The 25,757-nt window shown below is 42.9% G+C and overlaps 1 protein-coding gene across 5 annotated transcripts in view; it reads left to right on the forward strand.

Annotated features, from left to right (window-relative positions):
- Positions 1-25,757, forward strand: part of FOXN3 (forkhead box N3) — a 191,280-nt gene that overhangs the window by 143,652 nt on the left and 21,871 nt on the right. For 3 of the 5 annotated variants that reach the window (XM_082761076.1, XM_082761075.1, XM_082761077.1), the window contains exon 5: positions 23,877-23,942. The exons of 1 other annotated variant lie outside the window; for it this stretch is intronic. In XM_082761076.1, coding sequence (XP_082617202.1) covers positions 23,877-23,942 — 66 coding nt within the window. The remainder of the gene's footprint in view (positions 1-23,876; positions 23,943-25,757) is intronic. One more of the 5 variants, XM_082761078.1, reaches the window with a different exon arrangement.

Below are 25,757 nucleotides of genomic sequence, written 5' to 3' on the forward strand. Positions count from 1 at the left end.
CTTCAGTGGGTAGTTCTCAAATGGAACCATTTAATGTTAATGTGCACGTAGAGGATGAGGCTAACCTAGCACAGAGCTGCTTGGAAGGACGGGGGCTGTCTGTCTGTTTGGGGCTGTGCAGCTGTGTGCTGTCTCAGAGGAAGGAAAAAGAGAAATCCAAACTTGCATGGCACCCCTGTTGACTTTATGTTGTGATTTTGTCAGCATGTCTGTATCGAAACCCTGGTAGTTTAAAATGTGGTTGGTTGTTCTTTCCTTGAACTTAAACCCAGTAACCTAGTTGAACGCACCAACCCCAAAGGAATCCAAACAGTGTGGTAGGGCTGGATGTTTCAGGAACATCTTATTTCAACCGTTTCATCCATAGCAGATGTCCCACCAGAACATTGTCCCATCCCAAAAAGTCTGACTGCAAGCCACCAAATGCTTGGCTCTGTCTCCTCCCACTAGAAGTGGCATCTGCCAGATCTCTGCACCAGGAGACAAGGCTTGACTGGGAGAAAGAGTTGGACTCACCTCAGCGGGGTGTGGAGGGAGGCAGCTGGAGAGCTCTATACCGCACCTAGAGCAGGCATTGCTACTGCCAAGGAGGGGACAGCCTGGCTGGCAGCAGGTCACCTGGCTCAGCAGCTGCCTGAAGACACTGGTACGAGGGATGATGCTGCGTGCCACGTGCTTGATGTGCCTTGAGGTAGTTCTGCTGCTGTAGCCCTACACAGGGAAAAGCAGAAGGTAAAGAGCTGATGTTCCCTGTGGTTGTTAGCACAAGCACATGCACAAGAATGTGGTTCGTGCTTGTTAAACTCGCATCCTGGTTGCCCTCTCCCAGATGAGCTGTGTAATACTGAAAAAGAGATAACAGTAAATAAAATGTTCAACCTAGTTTGAAACTGTCAATAAACAAATGTCTCTGTTTTATGTTGTGTGCACACATTTGGTTATCAGATGTTTCCTACAGTCCTGCTGCTTGATGCTCTTTGTATGCATCTCTTTTTGGGACTCGCGTATGAATTTTCTCCTAATTACAATCTTGCACTGCTAAAACTAGTTTATTAATGATGAGTGACCATGACTCCATTAATGTGTAAGAAGAAAGTAAGATCCAACTCCCTTGCCTTCTGCTGGTCACAAGTACTTTGAAGGTAGGTGGCTTTATTCCCATGCTTACCATTTGAATATGTTATCTTTTTATGCTCAAAGTATCAAACTTCCTCATTAGTGGGCTTGCTGTGAGAACATCCTCTAGAGCTGGCTTTTTGACTTAAAACAGAAACTGAAAATTTTATCAGACTTACTTGTGTTGCACTGAATTCCATCAGATTTCTTGGTGTCCCTCTATTTTTCAATTTTCATGAAAGTACTTCCATTAAAATCTAGTTTAAGAACTCATGTCTTGCTGCTGGTTCAGTAATGCAGCCTGCTCTGTTTGCAGTGTGTCGCTGGTACGTTGCCCAGTGCTGTGTGCTCATGTACTAGTGGAGGGGGGTGTTTGGATATTTGAGGAGACAAAGGTCTCTGTACTCTTTCATGTTTGCATGGGATTTTTTGTTCAGTTCTAATTTATTGCTTTTTAGCAAGTGTGGGCCATTCAACTTCCACTGCTTGTTTATTTTTTTTTTGTTTGTTTTCCTTTTCTTGAAGTCAAAGAAACACATCAATATTTGTGATTCTGATGGATTTTGAAACAATTGGTCTGTTTGTTTGCTAGTATATTCTAGCAAAAATGTGTAGGCATTGCATAATGAAGGTAATTAATGTTGCCTCTGAGTTTCCATTTGATTCACACTGAGACAGGGAATCCTGATGTGCAAATGATGTATTTGTGTGAACATTTTGGGTCTTTCAGCCTTGTGTTTTCCACAGCCCACCTCTGTTATTTTACCACAGGCATTGATACATGCTCAGTTTAACGGTTTCCTTTTGTACTTTCTGAGGTTTTCCTGCTTCTTTTTGGTTCTTATTCTTGTATTTCCCTTTAAAAGAATCTTCTGGCCCTCCACAGGTAATTTTGCAGCTTTGCTCAAACTCAGATGTAACAAATTCTGCACTTTAAAGCGAACTGTGTGAATTTGTGTTCAGCATGTACCAGATTTTTATTTAGTATACCTTTAAATGTGGTTCATGCTTGACTTTCACAGTGAAGGCGTGCTGGATATTTCAGTGCAAGTACACCTTGTTTCTTTATGTTTGCTGTTGGTGTGGGTATGGGCTACTAGTAATACAGTAAGAAGAAAGGATTCTATCGATATTTATATAAGGTGTGTGGTTTATTTTTCCCCATTGGATGTGTTGTTAAATAATAACTGCTGTGCTCCAGTGTTATTTTTTAGGTAAGTTTATAAAAGAACACACATCACTTGAAGGATTAGTTTGGTTTTTTTTTCCCCTAAACTGTTGCATGGAGAATAGTGTTCAGTATATGATGTGTTAGACCGTGAAGAGTAGAAATGTGGTCTTTAGGTGGAAAGAGGGAGATGTATGACATTCTGGTGACACGTGTATAATTAGTTTTGGGGAAGTGAGGCAGAGGTATGATTTGTGGTCATCTGTGTATTAGAATAGGGTTTTGTTGTTTCCTTAAGCAGACCTAGAAGGCTGCAGAATGGCAGCAGCCCTTGTGCTGTGTTTTTCCTTCGCCTGGGGAGAGCAGACTGCGCGCTGAAGGCAGATGAGAAGGGGTGCAAGTTACCCTGTCAGGGCACAAGAAGCACTTTCTCACATCAGCATGTTGTGTAGCCTTAATTTTGGTCGTCCTAATACTTGGCTCAGGTGAGGCAGGCTAGAGAAGAGGACATTTGGTGGGCCTTTTGAGAGCTGGGGCCAGCTTCTCAGTTCAGGCTCGGTCTGGTTTTGCCAGGAGCTGGAAGACCTGTAAGAAGAAAAGACATATTGTCAAAATTGGTTGGTTACTGCTAAAATTACAGGTAAATGCTGAAGAATAAAGACTTCCTCCTTCCTGACCGGACGAAACACAGGAAATGTGGCCAGCTGTGTGCAAACGAAACACCTCTGAAGTGATGCGAAGCCAAGGATGTGCGGCGAGGGCAAGGCTTGCACTGAACAGATGGTTTCACCCAGCATTTGCAGGAGCGAGGCTCTCCTTGCTGTCTCCTCTTGTTTCGTTCTGCCTCCAAGGAAGGTGGCTTTTAAGCGTGGCACAGCATTCCCTCTTGTGCGTGACAGGGGCTGCGGGTGCTGCCGGCTGCCATGGCAGTGGACGGGACGTGCACTTCAGGGCGGCCTCGCCCTGGCCAGGAGACCCTGTGGCAGTGGCAGAGACCTTGTCCCACTCGGGAGCGGAGCTGCCACTGGCAGTCTTGTCAGGGATTGAAATGTCCTGACCGTGCCCCGTGCCGTGGTGGGTCGGGTGATAAGGGTGGTTATTCTTAGGGCATGACAGCATATTGAAATACATCTGTGCCCCGGTGTAGGGAACCAGACGTTTCTGAGGTGCTGTGCTCCATGTGCCTCGCAGGGCTGTGTTCCCTCCCCTGCTGCCACACCACAGCACGAGTACCACGCTGGGCTTTCTTAGGTCGATCAAACCCTGTATTTAGTCTTTTTCCTCTTGATTGCTAAGTTATTTTTCAGTAAGCCATGAGCAAATATACAGACAATTCTTACATAAGCCACTTTAATTATGTTTGTCAATTTAATATCCTATTCTGATCTCATTTGCTGCCCTTCACTGACTTCAGCAGGACTATTTCTGATGCCTGGCATGATAAAGGAGGGTTGCACGCGGTCACTGAAATGCCCAAGTGCTGCATGATTTTAGGATAGGGCCTTTCTGTCCAAGCAGCAGCCAGGCCCTCATGTGGTGCAGACACCCATGGGTAGCAGGGAAGCTGCCAGCCATTTCTGCCCACAGACAAAACGTGTCCCACGTTTCAAAGCTGTTGTCTTCCCCCGCTGTCTCTGCACACCCAGAGTCTCAGATAATTAATTTGGCAGACCTTGGCCTGTATTTTTATAACTTTATTTTTTTAACCTGTTCTAGCCTGCTGTGGGTGCTGCCAAAATACAAAAAGCAAGTGATGAAGGGGATCTTCAGAAGGGTGTGTTTGAAAGGCTTTTATAATAGTTTATTTTAAATTCTTGCCTCTGTGTGGGTGAAAAGCAATTAAAGCAAGAACTACATTGCAAATGATGTTAATTCTGAAAATACATTAAGTACATATCATCAAAGTTTTTATTTCTGAAAGCTCTAATTTTCTTAAAAATACTGAAAAGCAACTCCAGTAGAAGCCTGGTTGCACTGTAAACGGTGCAAAAGTATTTTAGTAACTGTAGTACTAATGAGCAGAACATTTTTTTTCCCTTTAATTTTTTTAAATGGCATTAGTATTCCAAACAGCAAAATTCCTGGCTGGAGAATTGTAGAAATGATGATTGCTCATTAGCAAATAGAATACAGATGTTCTGTTCATTTTGCCTGAGTGCTTCACATAAACACCTTGGGGAGTGACTGGCACGGAGTACAGAACTTGATAGCATAACAGTGTGCTCGGCACTTCGGGGCTGGCAGCAGAAGCAGAAGCATACCATGTAATTTTATAAAATTTTGTGTAATTTTTAATCATTTGTAGAGTTTGTGTAAAGCGAGAACCTTCATATGGGGGAGGGAGGGGGGATGTGGATGTCTATGGGGCTGTAAATGCCACCAGAAACTACAGCTGGGTCAACATCAAGTCCAGGAGCTGGACCCATTGGTCCGTGTGGGTCCCTTCCAACTCGGGGTATTCTGTGCTTCTGTGAGCTTTGTGGAGGGCTGTTCACATCTTTCTGGTTGACTTTCTACCTTCAGTTGACAAAGGAGCAGATTTCCATCCTTGTGCAGGTCTGTGAGTCTTGTATTGGTCACATGTTTTTGAATTTCTTGGGCCTCTGAGGTGACATCTTTTTTGTTCCTTTCTCATGTTTGTCTCCAGGAGGGGTAACCAGGTGAGGAATTTGCTGTTCTGCCTCTCCCCTTTCATTCCTCCATCTTGCCCCCACCCAACAACAATTCCACTTCTAGAGCAAAGTTATTCTTCTGCACTCAGGAGATCACCCTACGTGAGAGCAGCTTTGCTTTTAATCATATATGTGACTTCTGTTGAGCACACAGTAAATAGGGACTGGAATAGTAAAGCACCACTGGGAACTTTCTGAAAGTTGTGTGTTGGGAGCATTGGGGATTTACTTCCCAGCATGATGTTGCTGAATAAACAGTTTTCTGTGACTGCCTGTGGTGCTTAAGGAGAAGCTGGAAGCGGAGATGCCCCTGCTCTGCTGGCAGAGCTCAGTGGGTTATGCTCTTCGTGTCCCTTGTCTTTGTTCTCTGCTCCTTGCAGAATAGCATGAGAGGGCTCCCTTTCAGTGAAGATGCAGGAATTGTTTGTTTTTTTAAAATCCGTGTAAAAAAAACGCCAAATCTCATTCATGACATTTTGTGGACTTTTAAAGAAAGGAGATTCCTAGCTGTGATATTACTCTGGCCTCTTGCCATGGTGTGTGCTGTACTTGTTTAGTTGCCAGGCCAGGCTGGGAAGAAGCTGAATGAAGTTTGAAAATCTTAAATTGCCTTAATTTTATTAAAGAATATATTGACTCCAGTGTTTTTTTTTTTTTTCTCTTTTTATTTTTTTTAAGTTGGATAAGAAGTCTTCAAATTACTGCCATAAAGTCATAGAGCAGTAAAGTTGTGCTTCAAAGCAAAACAACCGTACCTGTTTCAAACTGCAGCTCAAATGGCATGTGCCAGACCTGACTCCTGCTGCAGCTACTCTGCAAAAGTATTATGCAGCATTACATCCTTGGCAAGCAGTTATTCAAAAATGCTTGTATATATTTTTTTTGTTTTTGGTTTTAGTGTTTTGCTTTGTTTTTAACCTTATAAAGTAGCTTTTTCTTTTCCACCTCAGAGGGAAAAATATTAAACAATGTCAGCCCTGGGAAATGGTAAGATGAAACAAATCAGAAAATAGGATCAAGCACCCTGAAAGCAGGTTATGGCCTTGGAGTTTGTTGCTTGTGAGCCTCCACCTTCTTTTTAAGCAAATACTCAAAACTAAATGGAACTTATTAACATTATTTTGTCCTGCTGCGTTGAAAACAATCTGTCTAAATGCAAAAATCCATGGTAGGTATCACAGTTAAACTACCTCTAGAGGCAGAATTAAATTAAAGTGAATTGAAACAAGTTGGATCAGCATGAACCGACTCTGTTTGTAAAGAGTACTTTGCATTTCTATATCTTTTCAGAGCCATAATTGAGAGAAGAATATCAGCAACTTCACTTACAAAGCTGCTGTTTGCTTCCTCCTTTTGCCCTAAAGCAAACAAAATAGGCAGGCTCCCAATTTGGAATCTATTGAATGAACCCAAATCACTTATTTGCTGTTTAGTTGTCGTGGCAGCAAGGCAAATAGATGTGTGAAAAGATTAGCCAAACAAAAAGGCAAAAACCTTGGCCCTGTTGTAAGGATTTGGAAACACAGTTAGTAGTTCATCAATTGCTGAAGCTTCAGAATAAAGGCATTTAAGAAAAAGCAAGCTGAAAATAAAATACCTCATCTACGCCGTCTCTAGGACTCAGGGAATTCTTGGAATAAAGTCTTCTCTTTCTTACCCTTCTTGTTTCTGTTTCATTGTAGCTTCAATATATATTGAAAATCCCATGCAACAAATTGTGAGCGTGTAGAAAAGTATGTTAAAGAAGGAAATTAATGGTTATCTTAGCTCAGTGACTGAGACGTTGTCCTGTGTGGCTGAGATGTATCAGAAAGTTGTTAGTGAGGGCATTAGGTTTCTTGTTCAATCGCATTAGAACTCTGAAAAACTGTGCGCTTCAGGACAAATGCAGCAATTACTGCCATCAAAGACGCATGTAGTTAGAGAGTCTTTGCCTCAAAAAGCTTGCTGAGTAACTAAAGAAGACAGGCAGCCCATGCAACATTGAGGAATTACACTTCATCCATTTAGAAGGGAGAATGCAACGCCTCACCTGAAACCACAGTGGCTGCATGGAAGTGAACGGGGATATGAATTTGAGGCTTTGCCACACTCCAGGTTCTGTTGACACAGCTTTGCTGGACATGGGAAGAAGGACTGATCGCAAAAGTCTTCCTCTGGAGCCCAACCTTGATTGTGGGCCCAGGGCTTGTCAGAGGGAGTGTGGCTGAGCTGAGTCTCTGGGTCTCCTGTCCCTGCCTGGCGGTCTGATGTGCTTTACTTTGAAGTTGATAAATGGAGTCACAGAGAATTGTTGCTGTGATATGAATTATTCCCACTGTTATTAAATAATAAACATGACCACAGCGACCTACTCGCTCTCTAGACTGCATTCCTTCTGTGCCTTAATCTCAGTAATGGCTTAGTATTTGAACTAAATAATGTCATGGGTGAGCTGCGAGCTGCTGAAGAAAGGGGCAGCAGAAGGAAGTTGGTAGATTGATACCATATCATGTGTATCATAAAGCAAGGTAGTAAAAAGCCTCAGGAAATTATATTTCTTAAGTAATGCAGTCAGAATTGCACTTAGACAGAGAAGATTGCTTTGTATTTACTAGCTGTGTTTACTGCTTTTTCTGATGTGCCTAAATAGGAAAAGCAGGTATTCAGAAACTTCGGGGAATGGAAAATGGAGTTCTAGACCTGAATCTGTACAGCTACTTTTGGGAATAACATCGCAAAATGAGTGAGCTTGATTTGCTACACAGCAGATGCCAGGATTATATGATGTGGAAGGAATTTTTTACTTTTAAACCCTTTCAGTGTGATGAAATGCAGGGGAGAGGAAGGAGGGGCTGACATAAGTGCCCTCATTTTTTTAACCTCTTCTGTGCTTTGCATGCAGACACACCGGTTGACTCACACAGGCACAGCTCATCTGTGTAGGTGGACTCGACCAAAACAGTAATTAAATGTAGTGTACGTTTCTGGAATAGAGCTAAAATGGAGTGGAAAGTAATTTTATTTATTCTGTGGTTTTAAGTCATGCTGCTATAAACAGAAAATGCAACAAACAGGGAACTGAGTTCACGTGAAAATGGATGAAGAGTACAGTGTGTCTTTTTTGGTATTTATGCATTATTTAAAACAAGTTTAGCAGGCTATAAAGCTTTTGATTACAGCCAGCTTGTGTGTTCTGCTACATTGTGCAGCATCACAAAATAAAATGGACTGGTGGTTATTGACAAAAGCTGAACGCTTTCCAGGGCAGCTCGTGGGAAGAGTAGGTGGTGGTTGGCATCGTGTCGTGCTCTCCCAGCCCATGCAGTGCCATGCCGGCCTGATTCATAGAAACACTTCCGGAGGCACCGTCGTGGTCTTTTTCATTGAGAGAAAAAGAAATGTTTGAATCAACTTTCTTGGTTTTTGTGCTATATTTAGTAAACACCATTGACTGCTGTTCTATTTAAAAAAAAAAAAAATGACAAAGAGTAGATCGGAGCCTTTATTGGAATATCCTGGTGTCCCTAGCAAGCGATATCCCTGCACCGAGATGAGCTTTCTCTGTCAGTTGTGGGGATGTGAAGGAGGTGTGTGGGTGTGATCCTGCCGCGCGTTTATGGAGCTCTCTCCCCTGAGGCTGCAGCGGTCTCCTCAGAATGGCCAGCAGCAGCACTCACCAGGGAGAGTTCAGTTTCAGTCCTGCTGTGTGAAGTTTGAGTTTGCTGTTCCAGTACTGCTTCCTTACACAACTGGAAACTCGTGCGAGGAAATGGGAAGAGTGTTGGGGTTTTGCGCTGGGAAGGGTGTTGGGGTTTTGTGCTGCGGGAGGCAGGGAGGAGGACAGGCAGCAGGAGCTGAGGGGTCAGGGCCAGGCCTGCAGTGGGGACAGAGCAGCGGAGCTGCAAAGCACTGAGGCACTGAAGTGTGTGCCCAGCAAGGACAAGGACAGAGGTGAAACCCCAGATAACGAGATCTTTGTGGTGTTTCGCTTCTAGGCACTAATAAAGCTCGTTGTGACTTCATGCTCAAAACCTGTTGAACCTGTTGGCAAAAACAGAGCCCTGGATCCTCATCGAAGCGGGTTTTGTTTGTTGCTACCAACCCCTTCAATTGCCTAGCGATGGTGTTTGTTTTCTTGGAATTTGCTGCCAGGTTTCAGGGGTGGCTCCGGCCGCAGCCCTGCGCAGGAGGAGTCGCTTGGCCAAGGTTCGCCAGGTCCAGCACCTGCACACTGCGGCCCAAGAGGAGCAGGAGGAAGAGAAGGAGAAGAGTCGTGGAAAGGAAGGGGCTGAACATGGGCAGTGGGAAGCTGCAGTCGTTTCCTGCTCCCGCTGGCAGGCACGGTCAGCGTTAAACCCTTTGCTTTTATAGGAACAAGCTGACCTACTTATTACAGCATTGGATTTCAGTGTTCAGCTATCGCTGTCTGCTGAGTGTGGAGCTTGTTTCTGACCCCACCTAAAGTCCAGCCCTGGCTTGCTGGGAGCAGTCGTTGTGCAGGCCTGGCCTTGAGTCCTGCTTTTGGGAAGCACAGGTGATGGCTGTGACTGGGCAGGCCTGGGGCTGGAGTTGGCAGCAGTGCTGTGGTGACAGGCACCACTTAGAAGAAGGACAAAAAAAGCATTGGGAGGACTAATGTGTGACAAAGAGGAATGGGAAGATGGAAGGGAAAATTGGAAGGGAATCATATTTTAAGAATTAGGAAAGCTTTTGACTAGTAACTTGTTTTCAGTTGTGTTCTGCAGGGTGCAGAGGGGAAAGTCACTAATCACAACAGCTGTCAATACATTTAGGGCATCTGAAAGGAAAGCCGTTTGGCCAGCTTGTGAAATGCAGAGGTGATTACAGTCAACTGCTCTTCCCTAGCCAGATTTGTAAAGCAAGATGAGGTTTAGCATGTTAAAAACGTGTGAAAATAGGCAAAATTAGGGAAGACCGAATAACCATGCAGGGTCAGCGAGGAGCTTCCTCTGGATTTGGTCAGCTGGTGGCACTGTGGAGATGTAAGATTTGTGTGTCTTCTCATGGAGGTGATGGCATCAACCAACATGGCATGTAAGCCTCCAGCTCTTTTAGATTTGTGTTTTGGTCTGTGTTAGGAAATCCAGGTTTCTGTGAGCAAGTGACAAAAGTGGGTGGTGGAGAAGATGGGACAGATGCAAGGCAGTGTCCTTCCCGCAGCAGACCAGTTGTTTCTGCCTCTGCTCTGGGGGCCTGTCAGTTTTTCAGAGATCCCGAATCCCCATTTTACTACACCAGCAAGAAGCATCTGCTGTCACCCATCTGGACCGGGGGACTTTCAACCTCTCCTTTGGTCTGAAATGTAAGCTCTCACATAGCTTGTTAGTATATCTGAAAATTTGCTACTCAGAGAGAACCTTTCTGCTGATTTTAAAATAAAATTTCCTTCTGTGATGTATAGAGCTTCTTGTGACTGTATCTGCTTAACTTTCCAGCCTAGAAAGCCTAGTCAGAGCTTTCCAAGAGATTTCCTACAGGTTTGTCCCTGAAAAGCTGTGACCTCCATCAGCAATTACATCCAATTGCTGCCTTGACTGTGAGGGCCATGAAAGGCAGATTTTACATTGGATGTGTGCTCAGCCAGAGTTTTACCTGAGGTTTTGCTACAAAATTCATTTTTCTACCTCTTTTCTCCATTACTTTGTACAAACACATCTGTCCATCTTTCTTTCTCTGTACACATATATCCCTAATCAAACTACTTAATCGGAAAGTTTGGAATGAGAAGGGAGAATTTCTGTGTTTAAATTCTTGAGAGGCCCTCTGCTATTACAATGCTAGAACTGAAGGATTACCCAGAGATATAAAATGACAGACATCATAGTTAATACTCATCAGCGTCCTTTCTAGAAATCTCAAAACAGTCCCATCAGTAAAAATTCTAAGCAAGCTGTGTTACATTATCATGATCAAGGACCAGATCAGATTTGATGTTTCTGAGATGAAAGGAGTAGAAAAGGAAGTTTTCCCACTTCTAAAACTATCATTATGAATAAACTGCAAAGACATTCCCACACTTCTAAAATGTCCAATAATGATGTGGAAATAAACGTCAAATATTTTTGCCGGTATTTTGCATTGAAACTGAAATGAAGGTAGGTGCCTAGATGCATCCCTGAGAAAGGAGGCCCTTCCCAGCCAGCATCAAGTCCAGCAATGTTAATTGTTAATCTGACAATAGCTGCCACTGGTTGGTCTCCTCTGAAACAAGGGAGAGAGACAATTTATTTCTGGCCATTTTAAGGCTTTATTCTGTTTTCTGTTACTGTGTTATTGTTAAATCTTGCACTTGGTTACCTGTCTTGGTTACCTCTAACTCATGGCTCTCTGATTTTACTGGAATTTCACTGACAATTTTGCATGAAATAGAAGTATTTTCACTGGTATATACCAATGCAAGAATATTAGTGGCTTCTATAACTAAGGTTCTACAATGACTGTAATGCATCCCATTAGCATGTTTCTTGTAGCAGATGAAATGTTGCGCTAGATTTATGAAAAATGATTTTCAAACCAGGGCATTGGGCATGTGCTATGGGAAGGAAGAGAAAAGAATCCCCATAAGGTTTTCAGTTCTATTCTTGACTGCTTGCAAGACAGATGTTTGCTTATAAATGATGAACTTAAAATGAAAAATAAATAGAAGCTTTTTTCATTCTGAATTTGCTTGTTTTGAGGTCTGCCACCCATATACTTTGAGATTTTTCTACCCCCTGCTGGACACAGAAAGAAGAGAAGCAGGAAGATGAAGAGTGGGGAGGGTGACCTCCTATGAGGTGCTGGTGTGTAGACACTCTGTATCTTGTGGTTGTGGAAGGGTCGGGAGATGAGCCCAGAGGGTCTCTTAGAGTGGTCATTAGTGAGCCCATGTGGCTTTCGCTTGAGAGGGCAGGTGATCAGTGAAGGTCAGTGTTCAGAGAGGCAGAGATGGGGAGCAGGGCAAGATGAATGTGTTCTCTCTGTTCTATTTGAATTTAATCAGTATGACTGCCAAACTTTATTCAGATTTGTCTCCTCAGACAGACGGTGCTTTGCTCTCACAAACACACACATCTGACACACACCGATAATGCTAGTAAATTTAAGTTGAAGTTGCTGTGAACTGTTTACTTGTATGCATGTGAAGAACTCTCTAAAAGGCCAGAAATACCTGTATGCTATACTACTGACAGGTATTACAGAGACCTGTGGATGAATCAATAAACCATGGCCTCACTGAAATTCACTGAAATTATGGAGTACAAAAAGGAGAGTGGGGCATTTTCTTATTTAGTTGTAAAAATAACATCAATGACAAGACTTTATATTTGCTGAAACCAAGTTGCCTCTTTCTTCATAGCAGCTTTTATCACCCACCCACTGTGCTTGGAGCAGTGGCCTTACCTCCAGCCCAGGTTGGTAGAGCTGCAGTGGTAATGAGACCTAGTACAATTTAAGCCGTTGTTTCCTTCCCAGCCTTGCTGTATTCTCATGAGAATGGTGCAAAAACACACTTGTGACTCTTGTTAATGAAGCACTAACGTTTTACAAAACTGTCCTGAGCTGTAGCTAAGCTGTACAGCTGTTCCAGTCCCAGGTTCAGCCCTGCAGGATGCTGGCACTGCGATCCTCTTCCACAGAGACTGCTACTTACCCAGCTTATATACGCCTCGATTACAGGCACAGCTCTTGCTACTATTTGGATAAAGCTTCACTTCATGTGTGTTTTTTTTTTTAGACATCCAGCAGCTTTTTTGGTTCTCCATTCATTATGTAAAGAGAATGGGAAAAGAGCCCCCTTAGCTTACCCACTCCATTTTGTGAAGTATACAAGTCCTACGAGGAGCAGCTGAGGGAGCTGGGATTGTTCAGCCTGGAGAAAAGGAAGCTCAGGGGTGACCTTATCGCTCTCTACAGGTACCTTAAAGGAGGCTGTAGCGAGGTGGAGGTTGGTCTGTTCTCCCACGTGCCTGGTGACAGGACGAGGGGGAATGGGCTAAAGTTGAGCCAGGGGAGTTTTAGGTTGGATCTTAGGAAGAACTTCTTTACCAAAAGGGTTGTTAGACATTGGAACAGGCTGCCCAGGGAAGTGGTGGAGTCACCATCCCTGGAAGTCTTTAAAAAGGCGTTTAGATGTAGAGCTTAGGGATATGGTTTAGTGGGGACTGTTAGTGTTAGGTCAGAGGTTGGACTCGATGATCTTGAGGTCTCTTCCAACCTAGAAATTCTGTGATTCTGTGATACGTCTTTCCATTGAAGATCTGAAAGCTTGCAAAGGACTTTGTGTTGTTTTCTGTCCATTACTTAGACCATTCACAGCAAACCAAAGGCTGGCAGAAGTGGACTCCTGTGCCTCCCCTTCTCAATGATAAGTAGAAAGGTGTTTCAACCCCTTTGGTTAGAAAGGAGCTCCTTGGTAGCAGTTTGGCCTGCTGGAACCATCCCAGGGCCTGTAAATGCAACTTACGTGCAAAGCCAAGCCTTGGGTCCCTCTCTAGTGGCTCAAGTGAATTCTTCTCTCACCACGGTTTGGTTCATAGCGTTTCTTATTTCCTCTGGTTTTGAAATGTTTAAATAAAGTATTCCAGCAAAGCCAATTTTAACTTACGTGTTTGATATTGTATAGCACAGGTGCTATAGATCTTTGCATTAGCAAAGTGTTTACTGGAAGATACAAGATGCACATGCAACTGAATTAAAAGTATAAGCGAAAGCGAGTTTTATAGTTTGTTCAGGTTTGCAGTGCATCTTCTACAAAATCTCATCTACTGAGTACTGAAAGTAAGAAACAAAAAACTAATAACTACGCTGTAATGTTTAGTCTGAACAAAATGTGTTGCAGTTGTTTTAAATAAATACTATTATTATGTATGCTATTTAAGATAAGTTAAAGCCCTGCATAAGGCTGACTAATTACACTCTTAAAGTCTCCTCAGTGTTCAGCCAGCCTGTGTTCAGTGCGTTGCTTTCAATAGGAGCTTTCATTAAAAAAGGCTAATGTGGTGTCAGAATATTTTCACTGTTGGAATTAGAAAATAATTCTGCTGCTAATTCATTGGTTATGTTACATCATACTGCAACAACTGAAGTGTTGATGTCTTCAAAGGCTGTCTTGTTTTCATGTTTTATGATAATAATTCTTCAAAATAATTGTCATGAAACACATTTGTCTTCCCACTGACCTGCATTTCTTCCCTTAACTCCCCTGGGTATGCAGCCAAAAATGTCAAGAGGTCCTGAACACCAGGTTCCTGCTCTTCTCTTGTTCCCTTTGTTTCAAAACGGATGACTTGTAGAAGAACAAGTATTGCAGGAAGAGTGGAAGCGGATTTGTCACAGGATGGCATTGCTGCTGGGACTGCCTTCCCTTGTCCATCGATTTGCCTCTGAGGGGCAGACGAGCAGCTTGTAGGAGCGGTGTTGGACACGGCTCCCTGCGGGGAGCGCTCGGTCATCACCAGGGACCGGCGTGTCTGCAGTGCCTGCACACGCGGGCTGGGGCTGGCTTGCAGCAGTGCAAGGTATCGATTGTCGAGTGCTCTAATGGAAAATAGGCTTTAATCTGCTCCAGTGTGGCTGGGTGTCTGGTCCTGTTGGTCTTTAATGGGGATACACTTAAAAACACTCACAAGGGAGAAAGAGTTACCCAAGCAGGGTTTCCAACATGTTTAGTAATCATTTTTCAAAACTAGTCATTTGATGCATTTATTTATTGATTGAGTCACAGTAATGGCTGCTCATTGATCATAATCTGAGGAAGAAGAGAAGTAAATGGTACTGACTAGGATTTGATTTATTTATGCTATGCCTGTCTTGGACATAATTCTGCAAACAGAAAGTGATCAGCTCTCTAAGGTGTGACACTTCTCAAGAACTAGCACTAACCAACCTCCATTTATCCTCTCTTAACCCTCCCTGGGGGAAAAAAAAAAAAAATAAGAAAAGACATCTAATCTAGAGCTAGAAGCCAAACCTGGGTTGGATTCATGATTCTGTGATATGGAGTTCAGCCCAGGCAGCCTGCATGCCCACCCCTCTGTGTACCTGCTTGTCGGTTCTGCTTATCGTTGTGTGCTATTTTAAACATACTTCTGGTGGCAATTCTGGCTGTCTGCATCCACACCTCATAACCCAGGCCTGCACAATGTATACCAGCGAGGGAACTTGTGGGCTTGCAGCCAATTTTCCCAGCCTTTCCTAGATTCATGAAGAAGCCACTCTGCACAGACTTCCCTAAGTTGCAGGTCACTGAGCCAAACCTTCAATTCTCCACGTCCCCTGCATACAAAGCTGTGCCTGCTGGCACCTCCCAGCACCTCCTGCCTGGACCTGCTCCACTGCCCTGCTGAGGAAAGCAGAAAAGTGAAGTTGAGAGAGTCTGCACAGGCAGTTATCTGTAGGCATGGGTGCACAGAGGGAGAGGTGAGACCTCTTGGAAGCAAGATCTCGCACAGCTTGCTCACCAGCTTTCCTTCGTGGTGTCACGGCTGAAGTGCTGTAGAGCAGCACTGTTTGGAAGGCAGCTTCTGGTGAGTCCCATTCCCTGGGTCACACTCTAAGCCCTGTCACTGCATAAATACTTGTGAAAGCTCACATTCAATCTTTTTCCTTTGTTCAAGCTCCCATTAGAAGAGTTTTCCAGAATGTCATTGCTCGGATGTCTAGAACTGTTCTAATTATCAGTCTCTTCAGCACTGAGGTTGCTTCACTGATGTTACCTTTAAACTTAATGGTTCTTCTTCTTAGCTTCCTCCCCCTCCTGTGCTCCTTGGTCACCTTGTTGTATTGACAGAGCCTTACTTTTTCTCTGCTTGTTTTGCTTAGCTGAGGAAGCCAAGCTCTGTTTTCTCTCCTAAAGTAGGTTTCCAAGTCACTTCAGTTGTCCAGCTTTTTTTTTTTTTTTTTTTTTTTTTTTTTTTTAACGAATGAATGAATCTTGCCAGCTTTTCTCAGGATACAAGTTTGAGCGAGGTCTTTGCACGTTGACTTACGGAAATTGCCGATCTCCTCCATGCTGAGGGCTCTTCAGACAGTGTCTTCCAGCAGTTCCAGAGGAACCATTTTTAGTTCGGCAAAACTTTCTCCTGAAATCATAGCTGTGCAGCAAAATTAGGCTCGCTGTTATTCTTCCCACTTCATATAAGCTGAATCAATTTGTGGTCCCTTGTTCCAAAGTTGTCCTTATTACCTAAGAAAAAGAGCAGAAAAGAATCTATTCTTGTTCATTCAGCAACGTGGATAAAGAAACTTGTCAGCTGTCACATTCAGGAATAACTGGCCTTACCATTGCTAATAGCATTTGTTCTCTACTCTGTACTGCGGAGTTAGTCTCCTGTGCTGACATAATTCCCATTTCGTTAATGATGCAGAGCTCTATCCACATCTAGAGCTGGTGCAAAAATTCAAGAGCAGGCCCAGCGTCACTCTCTTAGAAAACTTCTTTGACCATCTTGCAACAGCCTGATTTTCATCTCAACATTTCCCGTTTTCTATTTTTTTCAGAAGCCTGCAGTTTCATTACTGCGTGACAGTATCCTACTGTATAAAACCTGCATTTCTTTTCCCTGAAAAGCGCAGACCTTTTGACACCTGTTTCAATAGTAATTGCTATTCCACCCTATTTGTGAATTTTCCTGTAATAACACTAGTACCTTGAGTTCCTCTTTTATTGTCAGTCTGCCTGCTTTATTAGCACACAGCTATTTTAGCTGTTGGGTTTTTGTTCATCATTTTGCTGTTGTTTTTGCTGCATTTGGCTCCCCAGTTACAATATATTCAGTCCTTTCGCTGACAGTGTCACATGCCTGACCCCTTTCCTCATCATTAGTAGCATTTTTTTTCCTTCAAATCACTGAAAAACCTTTCTTGTTGTTGTTTTCATGTTTACTTGACATTTTTCTGTTTGTTCACTGGATCGTGAATCCCACATGGAATTTCTATCTGCCTCTTCTGTGTTCATGGGTTGCGCCCTCACGATTCTAGCAGGTGGGATGCATGGGTGAAGCCCTCCCGAAGACGTGCCTTGCTGAGAAGTACCCAAAAGCCACCTTTTCCTGCACAACTCTTGGCTGAGAGAGGGGAGGAACTTGTAAGCATTTCCCTGAGGGTCCCTCCAGCTGTGCAAGAAGTGGCGGTTCTTTGCCAGCCAGCATGCCTTGCACTTGCAGGGCTGGAAGGTGTGAGCAGTTCTCAAGGGCAGTGGCTGGCTTGGGACGGACATGATTTTGAAATAGCACAAGAGGGAAATGAGTGCTTACAAAAAACACTTGTCTGTGACAATTAGGTATGGTTTATTTGGCTTTAAATGGTCTGAGTTCTGTAGAGGGCTTCCTCCTGCCATCTGCCTTCCAGCTTTGCTGGAAGAAAAAAACATTTTTCGCAGCAGGGGCATTATGAAAGCTCAAGCACTGATCACTTTGATGTCCCAGTTAGAGATAACACATCTGTATAACTGGGGACAAAGAGGGAGTGTGTGTGTGTGTGTGTATCCTTTGATGAAAATGTGTGTGCAACCTGTAAGGCTGCAAGGAGTTGAAGCCCTCACAATCCCGTATTCTACTGTAGAAGCTGAGGCTGCAGCAATGAGTTAAGAAGATGGTTGAAATTCCTGATCACGAATTAGGTAAGTACATGATGGAACAGCAAGTTGTTTCTCTTCTGTGCTAGGCTTGTGGCTAGTGTTTTCTCCAGCTGATGTTTTCTCTTCAGTCCCACCAGCTGCACAGGCTGCATGGAGTCAACGAAGTCTTTACTGTTGCCTTTGCAATGGGTAGATTTTACTTTCACATCCTTCAATGTAGACAAAGAAGCTCGCAGTAATGCACGGCAAAAGGAAAAGTGCTTTTAAAATTAAAGAAACAAAAACAAATCAAACATCTCCCCTGTTTTTAAGCAGAGAATATATTATAATGTGCCATTTTCATATAAAAATTGTATTTCTCATATCTCCATAGCTGTCTCTTAGAAGATGTTTATCTTGTGCTGGTAAAATACATATCAGTGTTGTTAGTCTTTCTTTTAACAGTTAATTGATCTTAATCTTTACTGCAGAGATAAAAAGTTATGATGATATGTTTTGGTTTCATACAGCTTTCAAAGCGATAGATGATCCTTTTGATGAATTTGGGCATTTGTAATACCTTCTTTAACTCTTTCTCCTACCCTTTTTTATACAGAAACTAGTGTTTTTAACAAGAATACATGTGGTAACTGTAAAGATTTTCAGCTGATAAAATGGTGGTCAGAAAATGGAAATTGCTTCAGTAGATCTGTGATGATATAAGTTCAACAAAACAGAGGAGCAGGAAGAAGGTTTCTGTTTTAAATGCTCTGTATTGTTTAAACTTGGACTTTGTCTTCTTGGGTTTCTTTGTGCAGTAGCTTACTTGGCAGTGCCACAAATAAACTTAAAACACAGGAAAAATTAATGGTTCATTTAGACCCATACCTTTTGTCTCCTGTGCCTCATACCAGATCCTTTCAAAGGAGAGAGAGAACCACTGTAACTGCCAGACCAATTTTGCATTACTTGTGAAATAACTTCCTCCTAGCCTCTACTGTAAGCTTTCACAATTCCTGTTCTTGGTCTTTTCGTGCACTGTTGTTGAGGTATGAATATAATTTCGTGTTTTTTCCCAAGCTCTTGGTTCTGAATCCTATTGTTTTACAGTATGCTGCCACAAGTACTCGTGCTTGTTTTAAGAGCACTACTCAACCTTATTTAAATATTGCAGAAGTGGACTCAGTAGCATCCTACATCAAAGAGTTTTACAGTTACTGTATTTACAGTTCTCTTCAGGTATTTCTTTCTATCTATCTTGTACTTTGCTGTTCTATTTTAATAACTAAGTTCTTATTCTGTCATTAAGCAAAATAAATAAAAAATCAGAAAAATATATATATATATTTATAAAAGCCTTCACTCTATTAATCATCTCCGTATCTTTGACCTAACCTGACTCATACCAAGGTTAACCATCATGATGTGGGAAGGGAATAGGCACATCTATTAAAAGACAAGTTTAATAGAGCCAAGCTGCTTTTCACTCTGCTGCAATTTAATAAGCCCGAAGGTAAAAGGTGGGAGACAGTGTTGCTATTGCAGCATTTTCCTGCTGGTGAAAACTGAAAATATCAAAGAAACAGACCACAGAAAAGGGTATAGGAGTGGGCTATACTAGGAATTGAGGCAGGGAATAAAGAGACTGATCTTGTAGAAAAGGAATAAACTGGACTTTTATATTCTGAATGGAGTGGCTGTAAGTATTACGCATGCCAGCTAGAGTAGAGGATTTGAATTGAAAAAAGCAGTGGAGGATGCTGTTGCAGAAACAGAAGGGGTTGAAAGCTACAACACTGAATGGTGAAGTGAAATTCTTTACAAAAATAGCTCTATTTTAGATATAGTAATTTTAAATTAAAAGAAGATCTTATAAATTCCTTCCTGATGAGATAACATGGCAATGGTTGCGGTGTACAGATGGTGCAGTTTGTTTACTAACTGTATTTTTTACATCAGTTGGCAGTAACATTTTAGTATTACCTAAATATGCATCTTAAGTGTCTCTCAGTAGGCATCTGTGCTTGAAAATTCAGGTCATGGTTGCTTTGAATTGCCTTAACTGCTATTTTCTTTAAAACCATATAGTATAGCTGTAAAAATAAATACCTTCTAGCAAAATCAAGAGGGACTCTGTTACTCTAATTTTTATTGTGGCTTAGCTGGACGGGGCTGGATTTGAAGCATTCAGTGAGATCAGATAAAAGCTTGAAATAATAAAATACCAAGTAAGGAACATAATATTAATTCTTATAAAACACTTCCTCTCTCTATGAAATGAACTCAAATCAGAGATCACAAATATAATAGATGGACAGCTGTCCAACTTTCTCAGGTACCCTATTAGGTTTTTTTTTTTTTTTTTGTCAATTCCAGAATAACAGTCTGTTACCCAAAGGTTACCCTCTGTGTTGCTGAATGTTTTTAAATTACCTCATGCCATAATATTTCAGGCCTACTATTTTGCCACTCAATGTCAGTGCAGGACAGATTCTAATCTTCACAGGTAATATGTAGGCCTGGCTCAAAACACATCTTGACAACATGTACTGGATTGTAATTCCACAAAGGGATGCATTTTAGGTTAGTTCCACAGTAAAAAAAAAAAACAAAACTGCATGCTCCTTACAGCTTTGGTGTTCACTTTTCAACACTTTGCTGAATAGGGCCTTGAATCTAAAATGCAAGAAACACACTTGCTATGAGGTTTGTGTCTTACCTGTTTTTGATGTTGTCTTCATCAAAGGAAGCTTTGTCTTTGAAAGCAATGCTAGCAAAAACGATGCTAGGCTTCCATTGCTAGTGGGGATACTACATCTGTATCGGAGTTCCTGCACCACGTTGGCTTTGAACCGCCTTGGGATGTATGCTTTTGTGCCTTATGAGTTCATGTAAGTGCTTGAGGTTCCTTCCAGGTTCCTCCTGATAGCCTGTAAAGGGCACATTGGGGATGGGGCACCGAGCTCTGAAACTTCAGGGTGTAGAGTGAAGCACCGAGTAGATGAGGCAGCAGTTGTCTGTTAGGGAGGATGTGGCTGCTGGCAATTTTTTGTCACTATCTGATGTTGCCTGTTTGAGACTTTGACTCTTACTTCATAAAACATCCCCTAACCTCCTTCTTCTTTGTTTTTTACTTTCCTTTTTCACTGGGAAAGTTGGGCCTCTTCTGTTTTCCACTAGCAAAAAGTGAAAACGCAGTTTGTGTACTGAGTCGACTCTCCACTTACCTTAATTAGCAAAAAGAAACTCAAATGCATTCATTTAAATATTTATTTAATTTTCTAAACTCCAAAACTTTGGATGTAGTTATTTTTAACCCGGTTTCCTAGGGAAAGCTGTTCCTGCAATCATTTTTCACTCACCACCCACTGCTAATAACTTCAAAAGCCTTTGTGCTGATCACAGACACTTCAGGTGGGGTAGGGAAGTCAGCTAGGAAATCCAGGGCTTCAGCGATGCACAGAGGGACCCTCGTCACTGTGCCAGTCGGGGTGCCCCCCGAGGTCAGCCTGTGCTGCTGGAAGCGGGAGGGTCGGCCTGGAAGGGGTTTCGTGGAGACCCCACCTGTGGGAAGGCGCTGGGGGCACTGCTGGGGGTCAAGGAGCTGAGCGGGAAGCAGCAGTTTGAGGGGGGGCACCCTGCCCTCACCTGCCTTCAGTGCTGCTCCTCATGACTGCATCTTCACTGGTCTTCTTGGCATCCTTCTCAGAAGGGCACCTCCAAACTGCGAGCGGAACCGCTGTGTGAGAATGATCCGGCCCTTCAGTTTGCCCTCGGGCTTTGCTGCTGCACCTCTTGGTATGGTCTGTGGCTGCTGAGAGCTGTGCCTGACCTCAGCCCCTCTCTTCGTCCTTGGCCCTTGTCTTCAGCCTTACCTACTGCCCAGGTTTCTTCCCTGAGCAAGTCTGATGCATTCGTTCTCCGGCCTGGCTGAGGCCTCCTCCTGTGCAGCCAGGCCCTCCTTTCTCCTCCGTCTGCAGGAGGATGACCCAAAGCACCTTGTCCTCGGTCCTGCTGACACCACCACAGGTGCCTGTCTCTGCTGGGGCTTCACGGAGCTGCCTGGTGTCCTCCGGAGCATACCAATATAAACATGCCAGGCACCACAGCACGTGCGGATGGGCTTGAATCACGGGTGTGCTTTGGAAAGCAGCTGCCGTGGATTCAATAGCGTGTTGTAAACAGCTCGTATTAGAGTCATGAAGTCATTACAGAAACATGGTGGTGCCGTTACTGGTCTGAAGGCTAAGAATACACATTTCAAGATAGACTGGTTGCATCAATTTTATCTGAAAACACAGAAGCTTGTTGCACAAACAAAAACCAAAGTCAATAGGAAATGTGTTTGTTTTTTTGTTTTGTCTTTTTTTTTTTTTCTCTGCTGTGCCCTTTTATTCTTTCAGCAGCAAAATTAACTTTATGCTACACAGTTAGCAAGTAGTGGGACTTATTTAAAGTAAAACAAGCAAATAAAATCCAGGAACAGTCTATAAACAAATGCTGAAGTTGGCTGTACAAGTTAGGACAGTAAATTCAACTTCTAGCAGTCCTTTATGTTGTGAAAGAGATGGAGGAATTCTGGTTTAGTGGTTTGGCTTTACTGTCTTGGGCTTCTTTGCTTTTTTCCCCTTTTTATTTTGAATTTAGGCAGATTATCCCTCTTCAGTTTGACTAAAGGGAAACTCTTCTGCTGTGTGGTCTGTGTGGTGTCTGGACCCAGTGCTGCAAAATGGCACTCATTCAGGGCTTAAACTGTTCGGGGGTGGCACTTGCAGCACAGATGCTTGCAGCAGGAATATTGCTTTTGATGTACCTTCAGAGTTGAAAACTAACATAAGTTGGTACAGCTGCTTTTTTGAGGAGTCTGCTGGTGACTTTTGGAAAAGAATATGCTCATCTGTCCAGGACACAGACAGGCATCTGCTCCTCAGTATGTTTGCACCTTTTATTCTGGTAGTCTGCTGCTACTCCGACTTTAGTTTTCCACTTACTACAGTGTTGCTGTTTACTGTTTTAGCAATTAAATAATAGAGTAGCCATATTAGGATTGTATTTCCAGCTGTGTTATCACAGCAAAATAGTACATGCTTAAACTAGTAAAAAAAAAATATATATTCTTAATGGGTGAAATGCTCTCTACACCATTTGCATTGTTAATAACTTGCAGGATTTTTACTTCACATCACATTACTCTCCTGGAAACAGATATAAAATATATAGATGTACAAAATATTTATTTTTTTTAACAGTGAAAAGTAATTTTCTGACATAATAGCCAAAAGAAAGAGCCATGAAGTTATTACCAGTAAATTGAATTTTTTGGTATGCAATTTAGCATAAATACTAACAAGCTGCAAAAATAAAAAATAAAAATAAAATAAAAACAAGAAACCTGTACTCATTAGTCATTCAGTTTAGCAGCACGGAGGCAGCAGTCAGCAAGGGTGTGCGTTTTTATGTCTGCTTCAATTGCACACTTCATTTATTCGGACACGGCATAGGCGGCTTTCTCTGTCACACAGCACGATTAGCGAGTTGCGCCCCAGGGCAGCTGGGACGCTTGGCTGGGGCAGATGTTCTTTTCAGCTTATTCAGTGGCCGTTCTTGGGTTGTTTACTGTTGTCATAGCTACCCACATTTCCATGGCAGCCGTGCTGCTGTGTGTGAAGCAACTGAATATAGTTATAAAAGGATCATATTTTGTTCTGTCTCTATAACTTACCATCTGTCAACTGACTGTTGGTGATGGATTCAGAAACCAATTTAAGAGTAACAGCAGCCGGCTGATGGTTTTTGCTTATATTAAAGTGACAATGGATAAGGATGCAAGTAAGTTGGTGCTTCAATGAAATGCTAGCTTCTTTTTTTTTCTCTTCTCTCTAAATCGTAGCAGTTTTGCCCCCAACACTTTCTCAGACATGACTGAAATCCTTACTGACAAATGAAAAAGACCAAGCGTCGTCTTCTGTACTTGCTCAGGTGAAGGTGTGTCCTTATGCTTTCCCTCTCTTCTCTTGGTTTGTCCCGTTGTGCTGATACCAAATTGTGATGTTGCACCTGCTTTCACAGATCCTGTGTAATGAAATCTAAATACTTGTCACAAAATTAAATAGCGAATTTGTGAGGCTAACAGAGGCTAATGTGCTACCGTGCACACACGAGGACGGTGTGGTGACATTCATCACTGCGCTCAGCTCAGCAGCAGTATTGGGATCACATGCAAGTTTGGGGGTGAATACAATGTGGGATCAAAGAGCCATCTGAGTAATGAACTCTTACACCTTTTCACTGCAGAGATTCAATTGAACCTATAGTTTAGCAACGGGGGCAAAAAGATTAGCCCAGTTGTAAATAATGTATTTATTGGTTGATTTTCCAGATCCTGACATTGATGCTGCCACTGCCATGATGCTTTTGAATACTCCCCCTGAGATACAAGCAGGTTGTGAGTAGATATTTCTATAGCATATAGCAACATAGACATGTAAAGTTAATATTCTCTTTTGTAAGTATACAGCATACCAGATAAAAAGAAGGATTTAATGAAGAAATACAACTTCCCTTTTAGACCCTTACACTTCCTTGACCCTTACATGAGTATAATTTTGTGGTTCATGTTACAGTCATTGTTACATGAATAATAGTAATCCATAATCTCTAATGTAAAAGAGGGGTTATTGTTATTCATGACATACACGTAATTGAGTAACGTACTATTATCCATACTGATGGAAAGACCTGGGGCAACAGCCAGGAGAAAGGCAGGGAGAGAAAGAGAGCAAGAGAGCGGAGGGTACACGGCATATGGTTTTGTTTTCATTTTGTTTTGATTTGACTCCCATCGTGTGAGTTACCGCAGCCATCTGGATACTTTCCATTCACTTGGGCACCGTTTCAACTCCTTCCTTGCACGCATCCTGCCCACTTCCCTTTTTTGCACTGTCTGATTCAAGGCAGTAGGCAGGCAACAGGGAGTAAGGAAAAGTCTGATTTCCTGCCAATACAACCCTTCTTGTTCTGTGACCAGACCTGAGGGTTTGATGCCATGTATTAGCAGAGCTCTGAAGAGGCTCCGGCCCCCACTGTACTGGGCTGCACACATGGTGGGAGAATCATCCTGCCCCAGAGAGCTTACAGCAGAGGTATTAGAGGAATCCATGGAGGAATACAGCTGCACAAAAGCAGGGAGTGCAAGAAAACAAACATATCACTGGTCAGCAAGCACGGCAGTAATGCCAAGTGACAGGCAGCTCTAAAAAATCAAGGCAGAAGTTAAAGAAGAAGCCATTATGAAGCCTGTCTAGCCTCACCGCTATTGTTCTAGCTCAGGCAACCAAATCCAAATTCCAGGGGAAGCCTTGATTCGCGCTTTGATACTCTGCCTGGGGAAGAGTCAATTACCATCAAAGCATCTCCTGTGCAACCGAGGAAAGCTATTGTCAGCCTGCTTTGTGACCCTGCCAGAGAAATATCTGTTGAGAAGCTCCTGTGGGGGGAGAGCATGATGTACCAAGAAACAGTCCATACTAGAGAGGCTGGTCCTTGCCCTCATTTCTTACACAGCCTTCAGGAGCTGTGGGCAGTAAAAGTGAGCAATTCCAGCTATGTATGGGTAGGAAAAAGGAAGGATTTTATCGGGGAGAGGAAGTTATTGGTGGGGTTGGGGGAAGAATGAAATGAGAAGTCTTTAGAGGATCAGAAATTTCAGTATGTCAGAGTTGTGGGGGGGGGGGAAAAAAAGAGGAAGAGAGTGGCATAGAATAAGAGTGCAAGACAGGTTGTGTGTGAGAGACCAAAGAAGAAATGTAGTGGTATGTGGACAGAAAAGCATGGGGAGAAATCACAATAATCCAGACTTCTGGAGGAGCCGTGGAAGGGAGGAAAGGGAGGAAATGCATAGTATGCTGCACGTACTAAACACACACGGCAGATTTTTGTGTCATGTACATGTTTCCCAGCGCTGTAGCTGTTTGCATGAAAGTGATGTGGACACTTTCATGTCATAGAGATCTTAGAGTGTGGATTGGAAAATGGCTCATTGCCATTTCAGTTTGAAGAGGTCATTCTGAGGAAGGAAATTGTAACCTTTTGCGAGTTTGGCATGTCTCTCCTCCATGTCACCTTCCCCATGGGCTGTTGTGTCAGGGCCTCAGAAGTGAGAGGGAGATGAGAGCAGGAAGGTGGCTCCTTCACTCGTGTTGCTCCCTCCTCGATGCCAGCAAGTAGTAACGATGTCTTCTTCTGTGCCTTTACAATGACG

The sequence above is a fragment of the Aythya marila genome (genome assembly GCF_965140915.1).
Source record: "Aythya marila genome assembly, chromosome: 5".
Taxonomy (NCBI): domain Eukaryota; kingdom Metazoa; phylum Chordata; class Aves; order Anseriformes; family Anatidae; genus Aythya; species Aythya marila.